The 26,978-nt window shown below is 45.7% G+C and overlaps 1 protein-coding gene across 11 annotated transcripts in view; it reads left to right on the plus strand.

Annotated features, from left to right (window-relative positions):
- Positions 1 to 365: 365 nt before the first annotated feature.
- LOC125739164 (chemokine-like protein TAFA-5) overlaps positions 366 to 26,978 on the plus strand; it is a 65,991-nt gene continuing 39,378 nt past the window's right edge. For 7 of the 11 annotated variants that reach the window (XR_007397077.1, XR_007397078.1, XR_007397080.1 and 4 more), the window contains exon 1: positions 366 to 862. Coding sequence is in view for 6 of the 11 variants with exons in the window: in XM_049008986.1 (XP_048864943.1) it covers positions 751 to 862 (112 nt within the window). In the remaining 5 variants the exon portion in view is untranslated. Of the gene's footprint in view, positions 863 to 21,559; positions 21,691 to 24,102; positions 24,969 to 26,978 lie in introns of those variants that run through there. The other 4 variants (XM_049008989.1, XM_049008990.1, XM_049008985.1 and 1 more) reach the window with 4 other exon arrangements.

The following is a 26,978-nucleotide window of genomic DNA, read 5'->3' on the forward strand; positions in this document are numbered from 1 at the left end:
TTACAAGGAAACAAGGAGTTAAGTTTGTAATAAGGCTCTGGCACCACCGCCTCCCATTCCTTTTCAGCCTTTACCCCTAAAAGCCGGTCTGTCGTGGCAGTCTCTCTCTAGATCAGTGTGATCACCCCGGCGTTTCTGTCTTTGCGAGGCATTTTAAGTTTGTTCATAACTCAGAGTCGGTGAATCCATGCCATTTGTTGACAGTTTTTTTATATATATAAGTCGTAGTGTGATACTACAAACCATCTGCGGTCGGATTTCATTTTATTTATTTTTTTACAAGCGAGAAGAGCTTTGCCCCCCTCCCCCCCCCCCATTCCTTTCCCCACCCCACCTCCACCCCCTCCGATGTCTTGTCACCGTCAGGCATCGGTTCTCCTCCCGGTCCAGGTGTGTCTGTGATCTGGGTCGAGCTCTGCGCGGCTCAGTGCTGCTTCCGAAGACCTTCCTCTGTTTGCGGGAGTGAGAATCGCTTCTCTCTCCTTTCCGGACCCATTTCCGCGCATTTAACTGAACGATAGTGCGAATTTCATACTGACTGGTAGGATAAGCGGGGGAAGCGCCCCGCATCGGCGGCTCCTGATGCGCATCGGTGCGGATCTGCGCCGCGGAGCGTAGCGCGACATGTCGCGCATTTTCAGGATGGCTTCTGCAGGGATTACAGGTGGCTCCATCCGACGGAGAACCGGCTGCTGAAGCTGACACAGCTCCTTCTGGTTTTGGGGGAAGGAGGGGGGGAAGCTGCTCCCGATGGCTCCGTCTCCCAGTTTCACTAAGAGGAAGGATGGCGCTTGCTGGCCGAGGACGTCCCCAACTTTCTGGGCTGTGCTGCTACTGGCGAGCCTCCTCTTGATTCACTGCAGTAAGTACCGCTATCCACCCGCTCCCTTGCGGATTTCCTGTGCTGTGAAATGCGCTTTTTCCCGGTTCAATGACCTTCCCCGGTGCCGGAGGAGCAGGTCCGAACGTGAAGGACGCTTGTGCGACATCTCCATCACTTCGCCTTGTGTTTCGTTTAATGTCATCGCGAACTCAAAGTAGGCTGCGTGAGAAAGTGCTCTGCACAGTGGAAACGTGTATGTGTAGGAGACTGCTGATACCTAACATGTGAAATGTTAAATAGGATACAGTTTGTGGAGTTTGGATAGAGCAACCAGTATCCTCCCCATGTCCTGCATAGAATATGTGCAATTCAACCCCCCCCAACCACATAGCCTGCCTGAATACATATAGTACATAACCATCAACATATTTATAACCTTATCATCTTGGTGCCCCCACCCCCTGTCAATTTTTGACAAGATAAATCAAACGCTTTGGTAGTAGCCTATATCTTTTTAGGCTATATTTGGGATGCATCTCTGAGTATGATTTCAGAGTATGATTTCTGAGTATGAATTTATGGGTTGGAGTATGATCTGGTTACTTCATTCCATTGTGTTCTTTGACGGATCGGAGCGCGTTGGCTTGGTGCAACTTGTGTGTTTGAACTGCCTATGGCGGTCTGGGGTGATACGTAAAGACCAAAATATCAGATGGCACAAGAGATGAACGATGCAGTGTGAAGAATCAAGTTAGGAACACCGCATGGACACTGTCCTCTCCGACATGCAGGGTGACTGCACACAGCCCTCACAGGACGGGGGCGTCTAGGGCTGTGTGGACATGTCTTCTGTCATGTGACAGAGCCTGTGGATAGGCCTGGACCGTGGCGTACTCATGAGAGCGGATGCCACGCTGCCCCCTACCCATGCAGAGTCTTACTGCGGCTGTGTGATGATCGATCCCTTGTTTGTGACTAATCAATGAGCTCAGCTCCTGTATCTGGTCAGCGATGGGAAGGAACTACATTCCCCTCTATCTAAGATGGCTTTTGTAAGCTCTGATATTGGCCTCTTCCTCTTACTCCCCTGTCTAGAAGAAATCTGGAAGCTTTAATGCATCCTATTTCCATCCATCCATCCATTTTCCATAAATGCTTGTCCTATTCGGGGTCATAGGGGGTCCATCCATGAGGCTACGGGCACAAGGCAGGGAACAACCCAGCATGGGGCGCCAACCCATTACAGAGCACATTCACACACCATTCAGTCACACAGTCACACCTACGGGCTATTGGGTAACTCCAATTAGGCTCAGCGTGCTTTTGGATTGTGGGGGGAAACCGGAGTACCTGGAGGAAACCCCACGACGACATGGGGAGAACATGCAAACTGCACAGATATGGAGTGATGGTGGACACTCAGATCGCAGTCCCAGGGGCATGAGCCAACAATGCTAAGCACGTCCTGCCTGTGTCCTATTTTAGTTCTTAATATGTTTTTACTTGTCAGGATAGCGTTGCTGTATTTGCGTTACCCGTGATGTCAGACCAGTGCCTGTTATAGTCAGCAACAGCGTGACTCACAGCTACAGGATGCTGTCCATGAATCTACTGTTTTTTCTGCTCTGCAATAATAATAGCATTTTTATTTTGTCCAAACAGGACCCATGACACATTTTATTCATTTTCTGGTTCCAATGCTTTAGCTTATACCTTGAATTTTTAAAATATTTTTTAAGGAAAAATTGTTTTTATTTAGGTGATTTTGTCGAAAAGGAAGGAGCAATAGAGAGAGCAACTCAACGCAGATAATGTTACCTTCTGTCTTGGAGTCTGCACACACACACAGACACGGACAGACGGCACATGTGACCCCTTCCCAAGGCCCTGGTGTATTTGACAGTGTGTCTCGTCAGCTCTCCGGGCCGGGGAATGTCCAACTCGCAGCTTTGTGGCAGGGAAGGGGGAGATTTTGGTGCTTTAAAACCTCTCTCTGAGAATGGTGTCAGGGAGAGTTAATAGATGACCTGATTATGTCCTGTAGAGGGATTCGCTGATAGGTGCCCATTATCTCAGATGTATAATGGATCATAAAGGTAGACAGGCGTCTCAATGCCCGAGGTAATTTTTCTGTGTGCTGGCTCCCCCATCTGGGTGCAGCTGGAACTGTAGTTGGAATATTCCTGTTATTATTCACACTGGCTGCTGGGAAAGCATGATGAAACCACAGAGCACACAGAGAGGCCACTAGTGTGTGTGTGCGTTTATATAGTTTATTCATACGCTGTGCTTCAGTGGAAGTGTCCTCACTCAACAAAACTATCCCCTGCCCTGAACTTGGATCGGTCCTTTAGTCAAGCGTCAGATGACATCACAGCAGCTGCAAATCCCTGATTTCCCCCTACTCCTGTAGACATGTAAATACCCCCCCCCCCCAATTCTCTTGAGTCCCGACCGTGATTCCCTCTCCGACAGCCCCCGTGTGGCTCTTCCATATAACAAAGCCCCCTCCCACTCCTAAAATGCGTGGGTGGGGCCTCCCCATGTCACCGGGCTCTCCATAGAGGGCCCCATTTTCCCTCATAAGCACGTCTGCCGCTACTGAATCGATAACATATTTTCCAGAACATGGGACAATAATCTGATAAGAAAACTGCTCATATGTGGCTGTGGGACCTTGCGGTGATATTAGCCCCCAGTACTGGCATTCGGGAAAGACAAGATGGATAAATCACTGGGGACACATACAAACACTACTTCAGGACTGAACCTGGGTTCAAACACGTTACAACAAAGGGTAGGGATTCGTGGATATTATAACTGATGGACATGCATGTAAATTACACTTCGCGAGTAAACGACCGGTTTCATGTAAATTACTTCATTTGCTTTTAATCACAAACTTATAGGGGTTCCACGTTGAAGGATGTGGCAGCATTTTGAGAAAATTCAATGACCTTTAAATACCGGCAACACTTAATGACTAAGGGAGGGTAATTAATAAAAATTAATGAATTATTTTCTGTTAGTATAAACTGATTAGTTTTTTGCCTCAGCTCATTAATACGCCGTGATTGATTCGATTTATTTTATGGAGCGACGCCCGCTGACTTTGATATACGCGGTCACGTGTCTCTCGGTCGCGCGCGGTGAGGCGCGGCTTTGAGACCAGTCACGTGGCACGGAGCGCGTGAGCGGCGCCTGGCCCTTCGGTCATTCTAAGCGCCAGCCCTGCAGTTGCGAGTCATTAAAGCGCTGTCACATTAGCAATTATGAAGGGCTGTCATTACAAAGATTCCCCTCCGTCTTATATTCTAAACCTGACATTGACGTTTTGATCCCCACAGACTCCATACGTGATTCTCTTTTTTTCCATTATATTTTTACTGGAGTAATCTTGATATTTAATATAATGGCTTGGATGGTGATATACACTGTCAGATAATTATTTAACGAAAATCCTTGACGTTGTCTGTTTTTTTTTTTTTTCAAAGCATCGACTTTAAAATAATCTGGTTTTCAGTTTCTATAAACATTCCCTAACTGGGATCTTATCCCATGCCTCATGTCCCATGTCCTGGGTAGAGACCATTGCGTAGATTTGGTTTAAACACTGGTAGGTTACCAAATCAGTCCAAGCACCACCCGCTCCAAAAAATAAACAAACAGACAAACAAACACGATGGTCCCACAATATTCGTAAGTACATGTGTCTAAAGTCATACCCAACTCTACGCCCTTGGGCGGGGGGCATTAGCTAGAAGCTCTGGGCTCCCTGGTAACATCACCTTAACTGCCCCCCCCATGCATTATATAACTTTACATACTTAAGGGCCCCTATAAAGTGCTGGGCCCCCTGAATTTGGCTAGGGTGCCTAAGCCCCTACTGCACCTCTGCTCTGGGTTAGGCTGAGATGGATGGATGGATGGATGGATTTTGTAAAAAAAAATGGATATAAATCTTGAGAGATACAGGACCGCTAATGTGAGATGGTAAGTTAATGTGATGAAGACCGAAAGACTGAAGTGGTTGAATAAAAGGGACTGGCGACAGGGAGGTACCTCTGGGTGAAAAATGGTCCCATGTGGGACCGAGGCCAGCAGACTGGCCCACCCCTGCACTCGCAGTTTAGGGACCAGGTCCTGCGTGAATGATGATGTGGATACGGTAATGAGACTTCACAGGTGGGTCTGTGAATGACGCCCGTTGTGCTTACATGTACATAAGCTGTAAATCCCCACGGAGAATACATACACTTTACTAATATCTCCTCATAATTAACTTGATATGCGACACACTAGGCAGTAATGCATATTTTATTGGGATTAGCTTGCATTTCCTGTAATAGCGGCTGTTACAACATGGTGGCCTACCGTTGTTTTTAACTGGCCTGCTTCCTCCTCGTCCCTGGTAATATATACCACAGTAAAACTCCGTCATGCCAAGCCTCTCCTTTACAGACTGGCTACCGAGGACGGGGGGGGTGCTTCTATACTTCTGTAGAAGTATATGTTTCTATAGAAGTATATAGAAGCTTCTATGCTTCTATACTGGCCCTGGTGGGGGGTTCAGCAGCCTATTCCTGTTTCTCTCTGGGGGTTGGCCCTGTGACCCAAGCTGGGTTCTGCAGTCCTGCCTTTCAACGCTGGTCCTGACTTTATCAAAGTGATGTAAGCAAGCCTCTTTATAGAAGTGGTGGTGGTCTCATGGTTAGGGAAGCGTGCTTGTAAATGAAAGGTTGTTGGTTTGAATCCCTGAGGAAGCCATCCCCCATGCTCTGCTTCCCCATGCACTAAATAATAACTGACTACTGCTCTGTCACATATGGATTATATGTAGATGACTCGTTTTGTTGTCGTGTGCTGTGGTTTGTCAGCAATGACAATTAATCGCCTTAACTTTACCACAAGCATCACTCATTTCCTAAACATGCAGGGCTCTTCAACCTCTGTCTTCATCTCCTGGCCTTGCTGAATAGTACCCAGGAGAGAGAAAGTGTGAAACACATGAATGCAAACAGCATCTTTAGCTCCAAGGCAGCCGGATTCAAAGACCATGCTTCTTAGAATTCATTAAAGCAGTCATATAATTCAGCGTGGTCTGCAAACAGCATCTTTAGCTCCAAGGCAGCCGGATTCAAAGACCATGCTTCTTAGAATTCATTAAGGCAGTCATATAATTCAGCGTGGTCTGCAAACAGCATCTTTAGCTCCAAGGCAGCCGGATTCAAAGACCATGCTTCTTAGAATTCATTAAGGCAGTCATATAATTCAGCGTGGTCTGCAAACAGCATCTTTAGCTCCAAGGCAGCCAGATTCAAAGACCATGCTTCTTAGAATTCATTAAGGCAGTCATATAATTCAGCGTGGTCTGCAAACAGCATCTTTAGCTCCAAGGCAGCCGGATTCAAAGACCATGCTTCTTAGAATTCATTAAGGCAGTCATATAATTCAGCGTGGTCTGCAAACAGCATCTTTAGCTCCAAGGCAGCCGGATTCAAAGACCATGCTTCTTAGAATTCATTAAGGCAGTTATATAATTCAGCGTGGTCTCAAACGGCCAAAGAAAGGCACGGGCTGTGTGTGAATCCTGATGATGGAGTTGACATGCTTCTGTAGGGCTCCCTGTTGCCTCTCATATTAACGCAATTAAAAGGTCATATTAACGCAATTAAAATTTTTAAACAAACAGAAGTCAAACGCAGCTGAGAATTAATGGTATAGTTTTTGGGCATTAATTTAAAGAAATAACAAAAACCAACAGAGGAACCTATAAGAGATATTTTACCTCATGGTTACATGCCTCAAGATGTATTTTTCAAGGTTTACTATCCTTGTGGGGACATTTTATCCAAAAAAAAAAGAAATGTTCCCATATGGTTAGAAAACGACACACCTGTGGAGGCGTCTTTTGAAAAACGGAGATAGTAAAAACCTGTTTGAGGGGGTCTATAAACAGACTTTGTAATATGGTCGAAAAAGCAATTGCTTGGAAGGAACATGGCGATGGAGCGCTGAATTCCTTGAGGGACACATAAATTTGAAGCCATTCTGCTCCGCAGTGAGAAAGCGGGTCTGGAATGAAGGTGAAGCTTTAAAAAAACATTGGAACAAAGAGACAAAAAAAAAAAAAAAAACAGATGGATGGATTTGCTCGATCTGCCAATCTCCAGGCGAGGGAATCGGCTATTTTAAAACAATGAATAAGGTGCATAGGGATCAACAGGATGATCTTAGAACAAGAAACAAATATTAAATTAAAAGCGACAGCGTGATTTCCCCTCTAAGTCTGAGCCGTAGATTGGCAGTCGTGGGGGTCTGGTGCCCCCATCTGTCAGCAGAAGCGCCCCTTCTGGCCACTCCTGGTGTAGGCGGTGTGTATGGTGTTTGGTTTGTCTTTGAACCCTGGAAGTCCTGCTTCCATTCAAGGACGGCGTGAGCACAGTTTTGATTTACTTCTGCTTCCAGCTTACAAGCCCAACTTTACAATCCCCCTTCATTTCTCTGAGGACCCTTGTTACCAAACCCTAGCTGGATACTAGGCCTATACATGTATCCGTGTATATATGTATGTTGTTGACGCAAACGCGGTTCATTTGCCATATGTTTTAAAGCTCATATATCTGTTAATTTTAAGATTGCCTAAACTATGAATGCTCACGTGACGTACTAAAAAGGTAATAATCGGAAACCCATTTCCAACGCGAGTCGAACACATGTATAACATTTATACGTATTTCTCATTAGGTTACGCCGACATGCCGCGCCTCCGGTGGCCGACCACCCGAACTGCTGATCGGGTCCCATTGGGTCAAACCAGCTGCTGATTGATGTCTCACTTTAATCGCGACAAGCGCTCTTTCTCCCATCATTACAAAGCTCCATCCATAAAGCATACATACATACATACTTACATAAATAAAAGCCCGACTTTCCGCAGTTGTGACAGTGCAGGCTGTATGCTTGCTTTGCAACATCGTTAATTCGTGTAATATCTGATCAAAATCAACAAAATGGGAGATTAATTAAAGCCACTCAGATTTTTTGAAAGTTTTAATGACGATGTATTTCAGCATGGTCCCGTCGTGCTATTATTTTTAATGAGCTCCATCACAGCCCACCTGCCATCAATTAGCGTTTTGTTACCGGATGCATTGCGTTGTCATTATGGTTTATGACCATGGATCATGACGGTTCGTAACGCCAAACACACTGACAGTCACTATACACTAACCTCTATAACACACTATGTATATAAACCCGGATATTTTACACTCTGACAGGACAGTCATATCATTGTTTTGTCACCCTGTTAATCATTCTCACATTTTCAGGATCTTAATTTCTATCTATAAGTGCTGGATTTATCCCGACAGGAAACTTTTTTACTAATTAACTGTCATTCGCGTTACTGTCTGAGTTGAATATTGTTTAATCTTACGTCATGATGTTGTCCAGTTATGTTTGACGTCATGCCCTGCTAGTGTCGATCCTCCTGTGTGCCACGCCCCCCTCGTTACCTCCAGTGGAATCCCCATGTGTCCAGCTGTTTCTAGTTATGTTAATTAGTTCTGTGTATTTATGTCCGTGCCTGTATGCCTTTTGTAGTTGGGACACTGACATCTAAATGTTGGCACTGGTGTCTGTGTTCCTGATATATTTTTGTCCATCTACTCCAGTGTTTTGTTTATTGTTTCACGGCTTAAAGATGGCTGCCTGGACACCTTGTGGTGTTGTTATGAATGTTTGAACCGTGCACACATGCATCTTTTCCATGGTCATTTATTTCAGTTCTGTCTCTGAGTTGTTTTCGCTTTTACATTCAGTACTTTAGCTGCTTGTGTCATTCCCAGCTGTAGCTTGCTAATTCTAAGTCCCTGTCTTCTAACTTGGGAGACAAGCAATGGAGCTCTAGAAGGGACTCCAGCCACCGGCCACACTACCCTGTCTCTTCACTGCTGCCATCGTTTATGGCTGATATACCCAAACGGGCTGGCAGCTGCGTTAAAGACACCAATCAGGTGTTACATTTCAAATAAGAAGTTGGGTAAAAGCCCCCCTCACCGCCAGGGTGCCTGAATGTTGTACCTATGCCTGAAGTCCATAACACAAGACCTACTTTCTGCCTAGTCTCTGAAATAGGAAATTCTCGCGTGCCTGTTTGAATCGATCACTATTATTTTACTCAATACTTATGTTTGTACCAGTACTTTTCAGAATTAATGCTTATATACCTTGAATTGGAGTTAAATGTATTACAGTACCAAAGATTAACTACTTCGCACTGCATGTACTGCAACGTTATTTTATTATAGAAAAGTAGTTGCCGGGTTCACATCAAATGGCCAAACCTTCTGAAAGATTATACATCTAATCTGCAAAAGCACTCTGAGCCGAACATTTCTTCATATAATTCAACATACCCTGTTGCAAGAGGAGCTATTAAAAGCATTTTCTTTCTTTGAAGGTTGGCAGAAGAGTTAGGAAGTGCATTTCCACTAAACGAATATATGGCACTTTAAACATTTCGCCTGCTACAAATACACGTTTGATTCTCTTGGTGAAGCTGTTGTCACTGGTATGTGGTATGAAAAATGCAGCGTGGCCCTGCCTCCCTGGCTATTTTAGGAAAGTATTTTTGGCAGCAGATGGTGACCTGGAAGTCGTGGGTTCACGTCCCCTGGGTTCTTTCTGTTGTACCCTTGAGCAGGGTTGAGTGGGGATTTGCTCTAGTAAACCACCCTGCTGCAGGAACGGAGTTCCTGCTTTAATTTGCTTTGGATTTGTCAGTGAAGCGTAATCGATGACTATGAAGCAGGAGACCTGTCATGAAACATTTCATTCCTTCAGCAGGACCTGATAAGACGTTTTCGTGGTTCAGAGGATGTGTTGTATCCATGTGACTTCTAGAAAATATTTATAATTTCTACAGTATCCCAGGACCTGGTACCTTTAGCCTCTGTGCCTTTAGCATTTAGCCTTTCCTGCTGTCTGCGGGCTTCGATTCCACTGCACCCCGGGACCCTGTAGGCAGGCAGTGAAGCAAAACCTCACTTTCTGTCATCCTAATAACTCACAGAGCCCAAAGAGATTAATTCAGGCAGAACTACGGCTGGTTAATTTAAGCATGGGGAGAAGGGTTTGGTTAAATTTGGCTGGTAGCTTCTCCTGCATTTAATCTGGCCTTACTCACAGGTGCTGTGATGAACTGTTTTACCATGGCACTGACAATACACTGTGAATCATAAGAGACCATGAAATGTGTATTAAAGCACCACTGCCTCAACCGTTTTAATGCCTGTTTTATTATTTAGCCAGCAAAATGAATGCAATATTCTGGAGAATAATCTAATTAAACCACGAATTACGGCTTGCCCTGGCAGGTATTGTAAGTTTTCCTTTTTTAAGAGCATTTATGTATGAATCCTTCAGCGAGCAGAAACAGTATTTTGTAATTTTCCTTTCTTCCCCCCTCAGATCCACTGTTCAGTATCAGAACCGATGTATTATGCATGCTGTCCCCTTCATGTATCGCACACACAGAAATGATATATTTTGATCCCTTTTCACCACATTAATATTGATGAGATTTAATTCTCGGAGCCTTCTTGAGCGCCTTGACATCTTGTTGTGCCGAAGCTGGGACGGAGCCGCTTTCACTCACAGCTGACGTGCTCCTGCACCCAGGCCACCGTACTGCACTCTCTGGGCTGCGACCCTATGTCCCACCATGCCTAAAGGGCATAAGCTGGGGTTTAAGGGCCAATAGATATGACTATTCTGCCAAGGCTGGGGCTCGAACCCATGACCTTCCGATCATTGGTACAGAGGCTTACCCTTTGACCTGCTGCCCACATTATTATATATGCTATGTATACTGGATCATTATTATTACTGAAAAGTATTGAATATTATTAAGTATTGATTTCAGTCTCGCTTCGTCTCTTTCAGCATATATAGGTACAATATACGGAATTTATGTTTATTTTCTCATAATACATCAGCGCCCTGCCGGACTGGCGGTGATGAACATCGCTGGCAGTCGGGGAGGTCATTAGGCAGAGAAGAGCGGCGTAAGGCGGAGCGCGGCGGCAGTCCTTCGGGCGCCGCCCCCCGGGTCGCTAATGCGACGCCCCCGCTGCTCAGTTCGCGTCCGTCTCACGCACGATACGGGAGATTTATCGCTCGGCTTTAACTGTATGGTAAAATAGCACATTAAGCAGATGATATTGAGGTGTTGAAATTATTATGCCTACTTGCAGAAAAGTGGCGGAGACCTTAATTAAATGCAAGGTCTCAGTTATACATCACTGACAGCCTTGCACAGTCCACTTACCAAATCAGGGTGCCAGCCGGTTTTTTTTTAAAGCTACAGACTGAGCATCATTTCTGCTCTCTCCATTTTTAAAAGCTTCTCCTTAAATTGAGTTTATTTAGTTGCCTCACTGATGGTTTTATCCGAAATGTTGTTTCGCAGTTGTTTTAATGCGGCGATTTTCAATTAAGCACCGATGACTGCCGGAGATTTGACGGTATTCAAACTCACGGGTTCCCTAAAAATGGTTATTGGCGTTTTTCTGGGTGGCCTTACTTATAAAATATCCATATTTACCGAAGCCCTGATGGATTCACGAAGTGTATCTCAAGTGACGTTAAATTGCGGGAAGTGCAGTTTTATGTTCCATTTTTGGGGGTTAATGAATTCCCGTCGTGTTTCACTGCACGTGGCAGATCATTGGATAGTCCTGGTAATGTTTGTGATGCTGCTAGCAGAGTTATTGGGTTATTATTAGACTGGGTAGATTAGGTGAGTAATAATAGGCCAATAGTACAGGTGCCTGAACAGTAATTCATTCCTTCATTTCATCTTCTACAGTACACAGTGTCCTGTGTGGGGTATTTAAGTGTCTTCTGTATTTTTAGACATATATTAAAGTCCATTACTTGCTTGTCCAATAACTAATCAGGCACCTAATCACGTTTTAGAGTACAGTCCATCCTAAGGTGATTGACTTTTTAAGAATCATTTCATTTCAGTCCTTCTGTGTCGAGCTCTGCAGATTTTACCTTGACCTTGTGAATCCTGAATGAAGTGAGACCATCTCAGAAAGCCAGGCTGTGATCAGAGGTATATCTGGAGATGAAGGACAGAGCCACAATGAGCTGGGGATGCGGGGCTGGGAGGCGGAGCCCCTGAAGGGGGCAGGGCTGAGAGGCGGAGCCCCCGAAGGGGGCAGGGCTGGGAGGCGGAGCCCCCAAAGGGGGTGGTGCCAGGAGGCGGAGCTCTGGAAGGGGGCGTGGCTGGGAGGCGGAGCCCCTGAAAGGGTTGGGGCCCCACGTCTGCAGATGTTAGTGGACTTCAGGATCCTCGTATGACGAAACAGAGGCAGCTGTGAAGATGGCGAAGGCCTTCTGCAGCGTGTGTAAATCATGACTTCAGCCCGCCTGCGGATCTGCATGATGAGCTGATTTAACGAGCACTCTTGAAAGTGCTACATAACCACCACGCCTGAGCTCCCGCCCCGTTAGACGAGTCAGGGAGGGCTCCCAAGGCGGGGGCCTCACCGGCATTTACCTTTTCCTGTCTCCAGTGGCATGCAGTCAAGCAAACTGGTAACTCTGGACTGCCTTTTCTATATATGTGTGGACTGGGAATGGATGGATGGATGGATGGTTGGATAGATGGATTTTGTCTCCCACCCATTCCTTTTCCACCTCAGAGCTTTTAGCTCGCATCCCCTTCTCGTGAAGGACCAGCAGCAGGCAGACTCACACAGGTGAGACTTTCATTACAAAGAGAATTTACTTCTCCCAGACCCACTACTGCAGTGCCAGTGACAGCTGGTTTACGGCGTCGTCCCTTGCAGTGTCCTTGTCTGCCTTGCATAGAACCAGAGGTGCATTTAACTGAAATCAGGATAATTGTATCCTTCACTGACCTCTAGTACAGCCAAAAAAAAAACAAATACATATATATTTGAACTACCGATTGTGTCCCCTACCAGTTCTTTCAGGTTGCTTTTTACATATTCCATTCTCTTCCCTTAAATTATCCTTGAATTATCCTGTTATTCAGTCCGTTCATATATCCTTCCTATAGCTTTCAGTCAGCCATGCATGTACAGAATGTTGGGGTTTGCGACACAAATGTCAACTCCTTTACAGTAGCGACTCTCAACCCATGGGTCACGATCCGGCTTTGGGTCACGGCAAGTTCTGAAAGGGATGCGAGGCAGAGTTGGAAATATACGTTTTTTTTAGAACCAGTAAGCTCCTACGCTGATCTACGATCAGATTTCCCTGCCCCATCCCTACAATTAACCTCTATAAATAGGAATTTTGTCTGCAAATGATTAGTGTAAAACTACTGAACACTCAACCAATCCAAGAAGCCAAGCCAAAGATGCTTATTTTAGAATTCACTGGTACGTCCAATCAGATTTGTGCGATATGCATCGATTGGCATAAATTGCATCGCGTGCTTGATCATAGCGTTAATTTAAACCTATACTTGAAATAGGGTCACGGCTGAGCTGGCCTGGTAAAAAAGGGTTGCAGAGAGTGTTTGTGTCATTTGTTCTGAAGTCTGTCTTTACTTGAAAGCTGGGTTGCATCCAGCTGCCTCTCTTTTGCTGCCTGTTGACTGTGACGTTTGCTGATTCTCTGCGTGACGGGTGACAGGGTGGGAATTTGCTAGCGCATCCAGGTGGTAGTGAGAAGCTGACAGGGAACTTTATCCACTGCAGCCAACAGGTTGAACATGCTTTTCACTGGCTACTTTATTTAGCCAATAGGGCAGTGACTGGCAGCAGTAGGTAAATCGCACCAACCACTGCTTTGAAAGCTCTGCCTTCCCCATTACTACCAAACGGCACTTTCTTCTGTGGCTTTACGGCGTAATAGGGCCCAATCGGCAGCATAAGACTGGCTAATGTTCCCTGTACCAGCGAGCGTTTATCTTAATGCTTTTTTCCGGTGTGCTTTTGTCCTGCCCACTTGATCTTCCATGTTTTAGAAGGTCACTAAGTGGTGGAGAATGCGAGGAGACACAGCAGGAGCGCAGATGGTGCCACCGCACCACGCTATCTTCTCAAGAAATTAAACCAAGAAGCTCCTTGGCACTTTGGGGGTCGTGCTGCCTTTTGGCCCCTGGGGGGCCCCCTCCCTGCCTGTGTGTTATATTTAAGCTGTCTGCTTGCCGTAGCGGCTCCTCTCTCACACAGGAGAAGGGAAATAATTGGAAAGAATAAATGTAAATTGCCGGAACACTAAGGGTGAATTACTGGCTGGGAATCGGAGCTCTGTCTGGTTCTTGGCAGCCGCTGTGGCTGTATCCCCGCCTACGCGGGGGGGGCGGGGGGAGATTGGGACTTCCCTGTGAAATTGACAGCATTGCTAGCTGGAGGGCTCGTCCCTTGGTTGGTCCTCCTGCCTGAAATATTTAAGCAGGAAAACGCAGCTAAGCACAGAGTGGCCCGAATGGATTTCCAGCCGTTTTGTTTCTGCTGCATTTCCGATCGGTCCGTCTCAGTCCATCAGTCTCGGTCCGGGGCTGCGGCCCTCCGTCTTCAGCATTTCAGAGGCGGCTGAATTCCGCCGCGCCCATTGTTTTGGTTCTTAGAGCTGCCGTGCTGCTCTGATGCCACCCCATTAGCATTCTGAGTCTGCCAAAGGGGGTCTGCATCCTTTTGATGTGCTTGCTTGTTTTTTTTTTGTCACACGGGACTTAAGGGAGCCCCCAATCCTCTCCCCACGACACATCTGATCTACTGGTCTGTGAGGCACCTGGCCCTGTGTTGATAAAGGACAGCTTGAAGGTCCCAGGATGCACCTGGCACGGCATCGATAAAGAGCAGGCTGCATCTCCCAGCATGCTGTGCGGCAGGGCGCGCGTGCTGTCGATGGCAAATATCATGTCTGCTCTGGCATGATGTGTGCCTCACGTACTCCATGTTGTCCCGTCGGCCTTCCTGCCAATTCAGGGGCCTTCCCCCCTCCCACAGCCTGGCTGCCCCTTTCTGTACGGGTGCACATACCCACAATCCCTTCAGCCCGCGTTGTTTGGCTCCGCCCAGGATCCCTTCAGCCTGCTTCGTTTGGCTCCGCCCACGAACCCCTCAGTCTGCTTCGTTTAGCTCCACCCACGATCCCTTCAGCCCGTGCTGTTTGGCTCCGCCCAGGATCCCTTCAGCCCGCTTCGTTTGGCTCCGCCCACAAACCCCTCAGTCTGCTTCTTTGGCTCCACCCACAATCCCTTCAGCCTGTTTCGGTCCTCCATCGTCTTGGGGATGGCGATGCCATCAGAAGACGCCATCACCGGCCCCAGCACATACCGCTGTTGTTATTTACTGCTGGGCGAAGGTGCGTCCTCTTACATTCTCAAACCCGACACTAAATAAAACCCCGACCCCCCCACCCCAGCATGAGGCACCGCAGTCACGAATGTGTAAGATCAACGGCTCAGTCACTTTTATTTTCATATTTCTTTTCAGAATGGAAAGGAAATATTACTTCATTGGAGTCATGCTCTCTGGGGGGGGGGGGGGGCTGACGCTCCAGTCCACCGGCATCCTGTTATATTCGTTTGTAAACACAAAGCAGTACGGTGGTGGGACCAAGGGAGCAGCGAGTGGGTGGGATAAGCACACGAATAAGGATTTGCTGACATCACGGTACATTTCTTTGTGGGGGGGGGGGGGCTTAAAGCAGACCCTAAGGGCAGTGAGCCCTGCTTTGTACAATAAGACAAGATTGTACTTCAAATAATTGATTTAGGTGACATTGTCTGTTTAAAGGGCATACGCCTGCATGTTTTTTTTAAATCATTTTATTTATTACTGGAGTCATTTTCATACTGGCATTGTACTTTTTTCTGTTTTATGAGCACTAATAGTAACAATTACCAGGATAAGAAAACGAGAGCAGGAGCCACACAATGAAAAATAAGACAAGGGCTTTTTAATGGCTGTGTGGGGCTTTCCTGGATGGGTGGGGGTGCAAAACATCTAAATAAATATCCTAAAAGTGCTCTCAACACTTCAGCTTCCCCCCCAGAGTCATGACACCACCAGTGGGGGGGGCGGCGGAAGGGGAGCTACAATGTGTACCTTACATCTACTCCTGATTTTTTATGTCCTCATGGGAATGGGTGGGGGGGGGGGGGTCCTTTTATCTGGTCTGAATCGACTGCCAGGCTAATGTGTTCCCTGCACAGATGGGACTGCCTTCGCGCTCTGCTGCCTCTCCTGCACGCCAGCCAAGCCGCCGACCGCGGGAAAAAATCTGCATGGAAATGTTCTCTTAAAAAGGCAATTTACACATCAGCGCGGTTTGTTTACGTTTCATACATTACCACACGGGAATAAACAAACACGTAAACAAAAGCGGGCTGGCATGCTCGCAGGCGGGTGGGGGGGGCAGCGCGGGTTTCATATGTAAATGTGCAGAACTCTGCGGGACACACGCCTGCTCATCGTGTCCCCGCGGGTTTGAAAGTGCCCCCGACAGGCAGAGTGATGGCGCGAGTCACTGGGAGGTCCTGATTTTTGTTTTTTTTGGATATGTGCGATATATCAGGGCTGGCCATCTGGCCCGAGAAACCCACAAATGCGGTCTGGAGCGATGGTGCCGCGGAATATTCTTTCCAAGACCTTGGGCTAGTCTGAGCCAGAAGAAGGTCGCCAGGCCTGGAAATGTCAGTGACTTCGGGGGCAGAGATGCAGCCCTCTTTTCTTCAAGGGCTGATCGAGCATGAGCTGGCTGTCGGGGCCTTTCAGTGAGGCGACCAGTCAGAGATCTGCCGGGTGTGTGTCGCCCACCTTTTGATGGAGTCCACGGTTTACCCACACCTGGAAGCTTCTCCTCATCCCATTCTTGTACAGCCAATGATATTTTGAGAATGACTGATTATACCTCTGCCTTCTGACTCATAAATACCGTGTGTAACAAGAGGAGTCTGCATACATTTACCTGCTGAATTCACAAGCATGGAATATTTTGCTGTTGTTCCGGCTTGCCCCGTGGCAGAAAGCCAGCGGCGGGATCATTATCTCCCTGAGAATGGAGGCCTCCCCGACATCACGGCCAGAGAGAGTGGCGAGCTAGCAGCAGATAACCAGCTGTTTCCAGCTGACCATACCGTGATTTCCGTCACCGGCTTCCTCGTGCCTCATCCCGAGAGACGTTTTCCATTTTCCCATGTCCAATATCCCAGCTCTGTACCGACTGCTTTTCACCAAGGAAATGGCCGGATTCTGTATCCACGGCAATTTCATATGTTCCTATGGAGACAAGAACATCTCCATCCCAACCAAATCTAAGCTGCTTCCCCTGCACCCTTGTGCAGATGCTTTTTTTCAATTTAGTCAAAAAAAATTGAGTTATGTTTATAAATACTCTTGTTGGTAATTATGGCAATATTTGGATATAGAAAGGGGTTAAAAGAAAGGAGATAATTTGGGTGAAGATATTTGATACCAGGATTACTACTGGTTGGGACTGAGGATTCACCCCTTATCTGATGCATCCCGGGTGATTCTTTGGGGTCTGGTGCAGCCCCGGTACGACAACCCTTATCAAGCCAGACAGATGGACATGAAGGCTACACGTTTATAGAGAAAATGACACACGGTGGGGGGTGTAGGGGGAGCTGCCAATCAGAGCTGGGGTCATCGGGGTCACAGATGGCACCAGCCGGAGAACATGCGGCCTGAACACGGCTGTTACCTGCGGGATCGTCGAGGAGTTTCGGGAATTAAAGGAGGGTAGCTCCGGAAACAAAGTGTGGAAGATCAAACATTAAGACACTCAACGCGCCTGAATTCCCGTGACGATGTGTGATAAACGGCCATTAAAAAGCTTGCTTAAGTTAATTATATTCCTGATTAATATATTATTAGTTGGAAGGTCTTGATTAAAGAGGCTTAGTTTTGTTCTCAGGTGTTTGTAACCTAACAGTACATTATGCTTGTAAATCACTTTTTTTTGGGACTGGGGCCTCAGTCATAGAGGACGGTGCCTGTAGTCTATAAAGCCCTCATTTTCATCCCTGCAATCTTAGCTGTTCAATTTATTTTTCAATCTTTTGAGACCTTCTTCTGCATGCTCTCATGCATAATTTAGCATTGCATGAACCGGGTGTTTTGAGATTTCCTTTCGCGTCTCGGGCTTTTCTTAAACCGCGGAATGGCGTTCCGTTCCTCCCAAACTTTTCCCTTGCTATTCCCCTGTGAGTTCGCCAGGTCGAGGATACTCGGAAAAGTCTCGTATCTCAGGATTTCAGGCAGCCCGCTCCTCAAGCGTGTGATTCCTGTCGTCCCTGTCTTCTGTGATTTGCATATACTTCACGTTGCCATTTTGACTGTCCTCCATTATCCTCGTTAAGAGCGTGTATGAGGTTTGTTTTCGTTCTTTGTCCTGAGTGTGTGTGGTCTAATCATATGCATTTATTTAGTATTTAATGCACTGACTATTTCTGGCCAGCAGGGGGCCCCATTCCTCAGGGGCCCCATACAAATGCTTGGCTTGAGTGGTTGTAAACACCGCTGCTGTCCTCTAGAACTGCATCTGGTGCTCAAATGACCCAGGGACTGGACAAAACTGGAAATCACATCATCTATCCATCCATCCATCCATCCTTCCATTCTGAATTATTTGATACAGGGTTGTGTTGACAACCATTTCCGTTTGAGTCCAGAGAGAATGAAGAATGATCTATAAAAATGTAGCCTGTTAATCCATGTCCTTAACTGATAAGGGATGTCTGGAATATCCATTGAGGGTAATGGGGGGCGGGACACTGAAGGCTACAGGTGCAAGGCAGGGAACAACCCAGGATGGGGTGCCAATCCGTTGCAGGGCATACTCACACACCATTCACTCACACAAGTACACCTGCAGGCAATTTAGTAACTCCAATAACCCTCAGGCACCTTTTTGGATTGTGAGAGGACACCAGAGTACCCAGAGGAAACCCCATGATGATGCGGGGAGAAAATGCAAACTCCACACACACGGACCCACGAAAGACACTCAAATGCTGATCCCAGAGGTGTGAGATAACAGTGCTAAGCACTGCACCACCATGGCTCCCCCGCAAGAAACACTCTGCATCTAATGACCAAAAACATGAACTCGCTTTAAAAACATCCCCAAATATTTATTGTAAAAGTAAACACAGGACCTCTGCCAGAAAAATAAAACTAACATAGACTAATCATTACTTCCAACAAGAAATGAGAACTAGATTTCATAAAGGTTTGTTTCGTCCAGGAGTAAATTTAGAAATAATTACCTCTGTTTCTGTCCTCAGGAGTGTTTCAGCACAAAATGGGAGAATGAAACAGAAACACTTACAAAATACAAGCTTCCTAACTGGAATTACATCACATTTTAATTAAAAGTATTCCCATTCTAATTTAAGGGAAATATATCCAGCCCTTTGGCATATTACATGGGAATGAAGTACCAGCTGGTCATTAGAAAGTTGGAAAAATGTTTACTGTGTGCAGTATTTAAATGCAAGTAGTAACGCAACTCTGGGTGATGATTAAACGGGGGAACTCTCAGCCACGCGCAACAAATCTGTCTGTCTACATCAAAGCATATTCTACACAGAGAAATATCTTTTCTTGGACTTAAATGGTATAATTACCCAAGGACTAGCTAAAGCCAGCGAGCAGGCGAGTGGAGGGATCGTGAAATTGACAAATATCTCATTGGCTTAAATACTGAGTTTAATCAGCTGTGTTTTAAGTTCCTTTTCTACTGTCATTCTGACAACTGAATCGGCATGTTACTGTAAAGCACATGACAGCTTCAAGATTTTTGGTCCGGTCTGGCTTCTCTGCTTTGCTTTTTATTTGAATCTATGTTCTTTGTAGCGAAGAGGGGTTTGAAGCAATGAGACGACCAGGCTGTTTGGATGGTTGCCATTGTTAACATACACCGATCAGCCATAACATTAAAATCATCAGCTTAATGTTGTGTAGGTCCTCCTCTTGCTGCCAAGGATGGAATGGACTCCATGAGACCTCTGAAGGTGTCCTGCACCAAGACGTTAGCAGCAGATACTTTAAGTCCTGTAAGTTGTGAGGTGGGGCCTCCACGGATCAGACTTGTTTGCCCAGCACATCCCACAGATGTTCGGTCTGATTGAGATCTGGGGAATTTGGAGGCCAAGTCAACACCTTGAACTTGTTTTCATGCTCCTCAAACCATCCCTGAACAATTTCTGCAGTGTGGCAGGATGCATTATCATGCGGAAAGAGGTCACTGCCATTGGGGAATACCGTTGCCATGAAGGGATCTACTTGGTCTACAACGATGTTTAGGTAGATGGTACATGTCAAAGTAACACCCACATAAACGCCAGGTTTCCCAGCAGATCATGGCCCAGAGAATCACACTGCCTCCGCAGGCTTGACATCTTCTTATAGTGCATCCTGCTGCCATCTCTTCCCCAGGTAACGACACACACACCGGCCAGCCACATGCTGTAAAGAGAATGTGACTCATTGGACCAGACCACCTTCTTCCACTGCTCCATGGTCCAGTTCTGATGCTCGCGTGCTGACGGTAGGCGCGTTCGGCAGTGGACAGGGGTCAGCAAGGACACTCTGACTGGTCTGCAGCTACCAAGTGAGATACAAGGCACGCTGTGATACGCTGTGTGTTCTGACACCTTTCTATCATAGCCAGCATTAACTTTTTCAGCAATTTATGCTACAGTAGCTCCCCTGTAGGATCATACCAGACAGGCTACGTGCATCACTGAGCCTTGGGCATGACCCTATGACTGGTTCACCGGTTGGCCTTCTTTGGACCACTTTTGGCAGATACTTAGGTATTGACCACTGAATACTGGGAACACCCCACAAGACCTTCTTTTTTGGAGATGCTCTGACCCAGATATCTAGCCATTACAATGTAGACCTTGTCAAAGTCGCTCAGATCCAACACATCAACTTCAAGAACTGACTGTTCACCTGCCTAATATAAAATGGCACCTTTAGCAGGTGCCATAGTAACGAAATAATGTTATTCACTTTGCCTCTCAGTGGTTTTAATATAATGGCTGTTCGGTATATGTTACTGTGCCTTTCTGACAGTCCCTCAGGTATTGATATCTGGGATTATCTTTATATGCATTGCCATGTTTCACAAACACACATTTTCTGTCCCGTGAATCCTCGTGAAAGGACACCTCGCGTTGTTGTAGTGAAAATGTACCGAAGCCTAACTTTGAACAACATTTTTAAAATAACAACTGCATTTTCTGTGCTTGTTGTCATCTCACACAGTGAAACAAACTAATCTTTTGTAAATACGGAGGGGTAGCTGTAAAAGCTAAATTCATTACCTGTCACACACTGCCACCTTGGTGTACAAATAAATGTGTTTTCATAGGCCACAGTTTTAATTATGTTTAAATCCATTTTGGTAAATGGCATATGGCATTCCTCGGCTAAGTTTACTTTCATTGAAATGCCCCAGTGACACTGGCGTTTGTGTTATGCATTTTACAGTAAATATCAAATTGATGCTTTAAATCGAGGTTTTTCTTCATTTCAAGCTATAATAAGGCAAGTGGCAGTCTTCTGACCGTGAAGCTGAATTCGCGTCTCTCTTCGGCAGTCATTACAGTGTTCAGGCGGGAAACACACCTGGCCAGATGTGGACCCAAAACCACCCGCGTTCCTCAGTACAGCTGGACGTCATATGTCCCTACCCGCTGTTACCATAGAAACAATAACTCACGTGAAGTCAAACCCGATTAAGCTGCTCGAGATGTAACCGCCGTTTACAGGCAAAACCCTTTCAGAAATGCCCCCCCCCCCAAGTCTCTGTCCACTGGATAATGGCAGAACGTAAGTAAAAGTAGATTCCATACCAAAATACTGCTCAAGTAAAAGGAAAAAAGACTTAAGTAACAAGTACTATGCATTAAAATGTACTGATCTTACAAAAAAACAAACTATTCTTTAAAATGACTAAAGATTGACACTATAAGCTACAGTGCCGCACAATAAGAACTGACTCGCACGTATATATAGTTGTTTTATTCAAAAAAACCGGTGAAACTTGACGTGCTTGCTGGCGCTGATTAGCAGAATGAATTTTATTCTAGGGAAAAATAAAGATCGATCTATACGGGCCAGATTTAATAATGAGTTACAAAAATTTCGCAGGTCAGTAGCCTTCTTCCACAGCTCTTGTAAGTGGTGAATGAGCCGACGGAAAATGATCCATCCATCCATACATACATTTCCCGTAACTGCTGGTCCTACTCAGGGTGGCGGGGGGTCCGGAAAACGACTGATCGTCCAAATACTATCACCATGAATAGTAGCTCTAGTGCTGCTAACTTTGAAAGTTAAAATATCGGCCGGTGTTGTGTTGAGTTGAGCTACTTTGTCGAGTTAAGCTACCGTAGTGCTAATCGATAGCCCTAACCCTAACCACAAAAAAACCCTAAAACCTAACTCTAATTCCGAGACGTTGGAACTGCACATGCGCAGAAAGGCTTGATAACATTTCTCTATAGGTAACTCAACTCGTCAGAACACCGGCAGTTTCTGTATGTTGACCAATATGTCGTGCACCTCTACATATTGTTTATCCCTTAATCATAAAGGCAATATGTAACGCGGGATAATAATAATAATAATAGAAAGAAAGAATGAAATATTGCTTCGAAATCTTGAGAGAATATCGCAATCTAGCTCCAGAGTGATTCATAGACCTGTTTTAAGCAAAATCATGCAGCCCTGATCAGGTGCGTTGCAGGCAGTAGTGAGCTACACCTATATTTTTTTAATAGGGAGAATTACAATAGTCGTACAGAAGGTACTGGAATAAAAAGTATTTATTCAGTTCAGAAATATAACGAAGTGAAAGTAAAAGTTGCAACAACTAAAATTACTTAAGTACAAGTCCGTAAAAACCAACTTAAGTAGGGCCTGCACTGCCTACGTATTTGTGCTTCGTTACTTTACACCTCTTGGGGGGGGGGGCGGAGGGGTCAATTTCATTTGATGGTGTTTGTGCTGTGAGCTCACCTCTCAGAGACAGATGATCTGGAGCTAGACCCAGACCCTGGTGAGGATTGTAAATCCTCCTTAGGCAAGGAGGCCACTATTATGTGAACAACAAAGGGATGAAGGAGTTTAGAGGGGAGAGAGAAAAGCCATCTCACTCACATAATGTGCTATATATGGGCGGCTTTGGTGACAGACAGCAGCATTTGCCATCGTTCTGCGGCTCTTTGCAAGTGCTGAGGTTCGATAAACATGTTCCTGAGATCCAGGTTCGCGCTATAAATTTAGGAGAACATTGCGGTCCATTGCTGGGACATGAGTGGAGGCCCGGCAGAGCGCCTTGTAAAAATACTGACCCAGTTGCAGCCTCTGAGGGTCCTTCCTCGCCCATTGCCCAACACCGCTTGCATTTATTTTCAGAAAGCTGTCCAGATATCAAGACAGTCAGTCCAAGCCGCAGGTCAGCAATCCAAATTTAATGTTTACCGAGCCGATCAGTGCGGAGAAATAAAAAGTAAACTCGTTTCGATTTATATTGATTTTATATTTCTGGAAAATGGTTATTGTAATGTTAAAAATGCCGCAAAACGCAGGTAACCTTTGACTGATAAAGGACTCTGGCAAAATGTTAAATTGAAAGCGGCATAATGACAGGTCGTTGATTATACGGGCTGCCAAGTCCTTACGGTATAATTTCTCGTTTGATAAAAGCCAGCCTGAATAATGAATACTGTTAGGGTTCTGAATTTAACCTAAATGCATCTTACTTTGTTTATTTGATTTATCTGCATCATATCGATAAATTTATTGATTTTCCCATTCCTTAATGTAACCTGTCGATGGGACAAAGTGTTTGCTAAAAAAGATTTAAAAGCAGTCTGGATATTTATGTAATGTATAGTGCAATGTAGACAGTTTATATGGAAGAGTAGTAAAAATATATATGAAATTCACAAGAAGAGAACTGTTCTTGTTTTCTGTACAAACTAACGTTAGAAAGTTCTGTAAAAAATAAGTCCTTAATGATAATATAATGTATTATTGCGGCTGCTTAGACTATGTGAGATTCATCGTTTTAAATACAGTTATAGTGTAATAGGGTAATGTGCGGAGTATAATTGATTTACGAAAGAGGAAACCGGGAAACGTCGCCCACCGATTTTATGAAACCATTTACCACCGCCCCCCACCCCCACCCCCGGGGTGCAGCTAGGGGGGCGATGACGTCACCGCGCGTCCCCGTCTGCGGCTTTTGGGGAAAACGGGCAGGTCTGCGGAGATGCTGGATGTTGCCGGTCCCATCTGACCCAACACTACAAGTTGCTGTTAGTCCCGGATCCCGACAGCCTGCAGGCTATTCCCGCGGCGGCACGGTCGTGATGCAGCTCTGTAGGGTTTAAACCTCACTTTCCCGGGTATTTTTTGATGGCTTTAAATTCTCACTTGAAAAAAAAAATACTAAAGGACGCGTCTTACCGAAGAAATTTCGATGCGAGAGAGCGATCGCTGAGACTACAGCGTGGGGGATATGCAGAAAGAAAAAAGGCAATACGTGCTGTATTGATCACGGTTTTTTCCTCTTAATGGACAAAATGCAGGACAATTAAATTAAAATACACGTTTGAGGGGCGCACTAGAGATCGGCGTGACATTGCCGGACAGTGCTGGGTATGTGCTCCCAGGGAATGAGGATCTGCGCAAACTGAAGGTGAAGCTGACATCGCCCTGCTTCCACCCAGACCGCTAAGTTTCCCGGAAAACTGGGCTCTGGAGCCGGTGGCACATCGGAAACCTTCCCCACTTTTTAAGGCGGGATCTTGCGCCCGTTTCTGGTCCATGGATTGTCCGCGTCCTGGTCGCTTCCCGGTGGTTTACAGAGGGCGCCGCTTTGCTGCGGAGTATCGGGCTCTCCGTGCGCACTTTTCCTTGGTGAAGACGCCGGACGGGATGGATACCTCACTGCTTCGCTGAAGATCTCCGGCTCCTTCCCCGGGCTTTGCCTGACTTTCTCGCCACCATGCAGCTGCTCCGAGTTGCATGGGCTTTCGCTGGAGCGGCGATATGTTGCTTCATTATTTTCCTCTTCCACTCGCACTTCATGAAGGAAGGTAAATTGTGTATCTTTTACCCTTCCCCTTCGTTTATATGCGGGCATTTCGGGCGCATCCGTGGCGTTAAACAAATGCACGGCATTAACGTTGCATTTATATGTCGCCCCGTTGCATCGCCATTGCATGCGTCTTTTGCGCAGTGTATAATGAACACACGCCTGCCCCAACCATTATTCCCAGACCACTTTTTTAGACTGAAATGTCAACGAAATACTTACGGAATGTGAAAACTGTGTAATGCCTACCCCAGTGGCTGGAGCACTGCCTCGAAGGCGATGTATTAATCTCAACAGGTTACACTTAATCGCCCGGGTACAGCAAACGTTTCAGTCATTTGCGTTTCGCCCGCGGCAGCCGGACTAAATCGCAGCTGATATAATGTTACGTTTTGAAGTTTAAAAAGCGATAAATTTGCGGCAGAAAGTGCTGATATATTGTGTGGGTTTTCAATAGATGGCACTAGAGTCTTGCTGCGGGCCAGTGTCAGGGTCAAACTGTAATTATTTTCCTCTTTTTATCCGCGTTTCTGAGGTATATTCCTGGCGCTGGGTAAATTGAAGCGGACTTCACACACGCGCACTTAACAGACCCGTATAGATCTCCCAGTAAAAATAATTAACATGGATAATGAATTTCAAAGCTTCTAAAGATAATTTAATTTTATTGATATATTTTTGAATTTAATATGATCACTTACAAGTATTAATCCGGGTAATTTCTTTAATAATCTGTGTATTGCACAGTCGCGCTATAAATAGGGTAAATTCAATAACTGTGGCATAAAGTAACGTTATAAGAGCAGTGCTGTATGGTGTCGTTTTCAGTAAAATTTCCCGATGTAATACAACAAAAACCAAGATTATGTAATCTTACAAAACCATATCAACAAAAACTGAATGAGCTGCGATCTGTCTCAGATTAGTGTGTATGGTTATTTTGTAACTACAATAGTGAAAGTATTTTTTTCCACGTGATTACAAATATATGGGTTTCGTTTAACCTCGATGCGTTTTTATTTTCGAACTTAAATAAGTTTAAAATGCGATGCTTTTTCTGACACCCGGTTTGGTTTTTTCCCGCACGCATGTCTCTGTAATGCCGCCGCTGCTCGATGCAGTCGAGCCGGCTTGCGGAGATGAACAATCGCCGCTTGTTCCCGGACCAGTGAGGGGCCTCATTGAAAGAGACCCCCGCCTGCACACTCACTGCTTTGTCTGCGGCTCCGGGTCAACCTGTGGCCAAAGCAAGAGCCCTCAATACCCGGAACCCACCTTGTGGGGCGGAAAAAGGAAAAAGGGTTCCGGGAGAGAGAGAAAGAGAGAGAGAGACCCAACTTCACCAGAATCATTTTATATATCTCGCAACATGATGATAAGTGTTGCTTTAAATGTCACCAGTGCTACTCGCACTGTCAATGAACCAGATCACATATAAATAACGCGTATGAACCTATAGATGCATATACGTGATCGCCCTCTCCTTTCTCTAGATTGTAGCTTTTGATTTGATTTTTCTCACTCATCGCCTCTGCACACGTCTGTACGTGCCGGGTTTGGGGGCATGGAACCCCCTCGTCTCGCCCCGTTTTCATGGATCGGAGGATGAAGCGTCGCCACTGTTTGCTTCGGCTGCGCTGTTCGCGCTGGTGAAATCATGCTTAAGTGGTGTTTTACTTGCCAGTGAATCAGCTTTGTGTATTTGTGGTGTCGTTTTTTAATAGATCGGTAGGTTATACAGATTTTCAGTTAAGATTCAGTTAAGTCCCTATGTATAATCGACGTATTTTTTCATCGGGTTTGATTTGCTTTTATTCATAACCACGAAGGAATGCGTGACTGGCCAAATGCAGTTCTTGACGGCCACGGACTGAGATTCTCTTATATTTTTATCTTACCTGTAAATAGCTTCTTTGATGATATTATTCCTTCGGTGAGTCACAGCCACCTGAGGTTTGAGGGGCGCATCAGTCACTTATTTTAACCAGTTAATAACATCCCCATAGATACC

Source organism: Brienomyrus brachyistius, chromosome 3 (assembly GCF_023856365.1).
Source record: "Brienomyrus brachyistius isolate T26 chromosome 3, BBRACH_0.4, whole genome shotgun sequence".
In the NCBI taxonomy this organism is placed as follows: Eukaryota; Metazoa; Chordata; class Actinopteri; order Osteoglossiformes; family Mormyridae; genus Brienomyrus; species Brienomyrus brachyistius.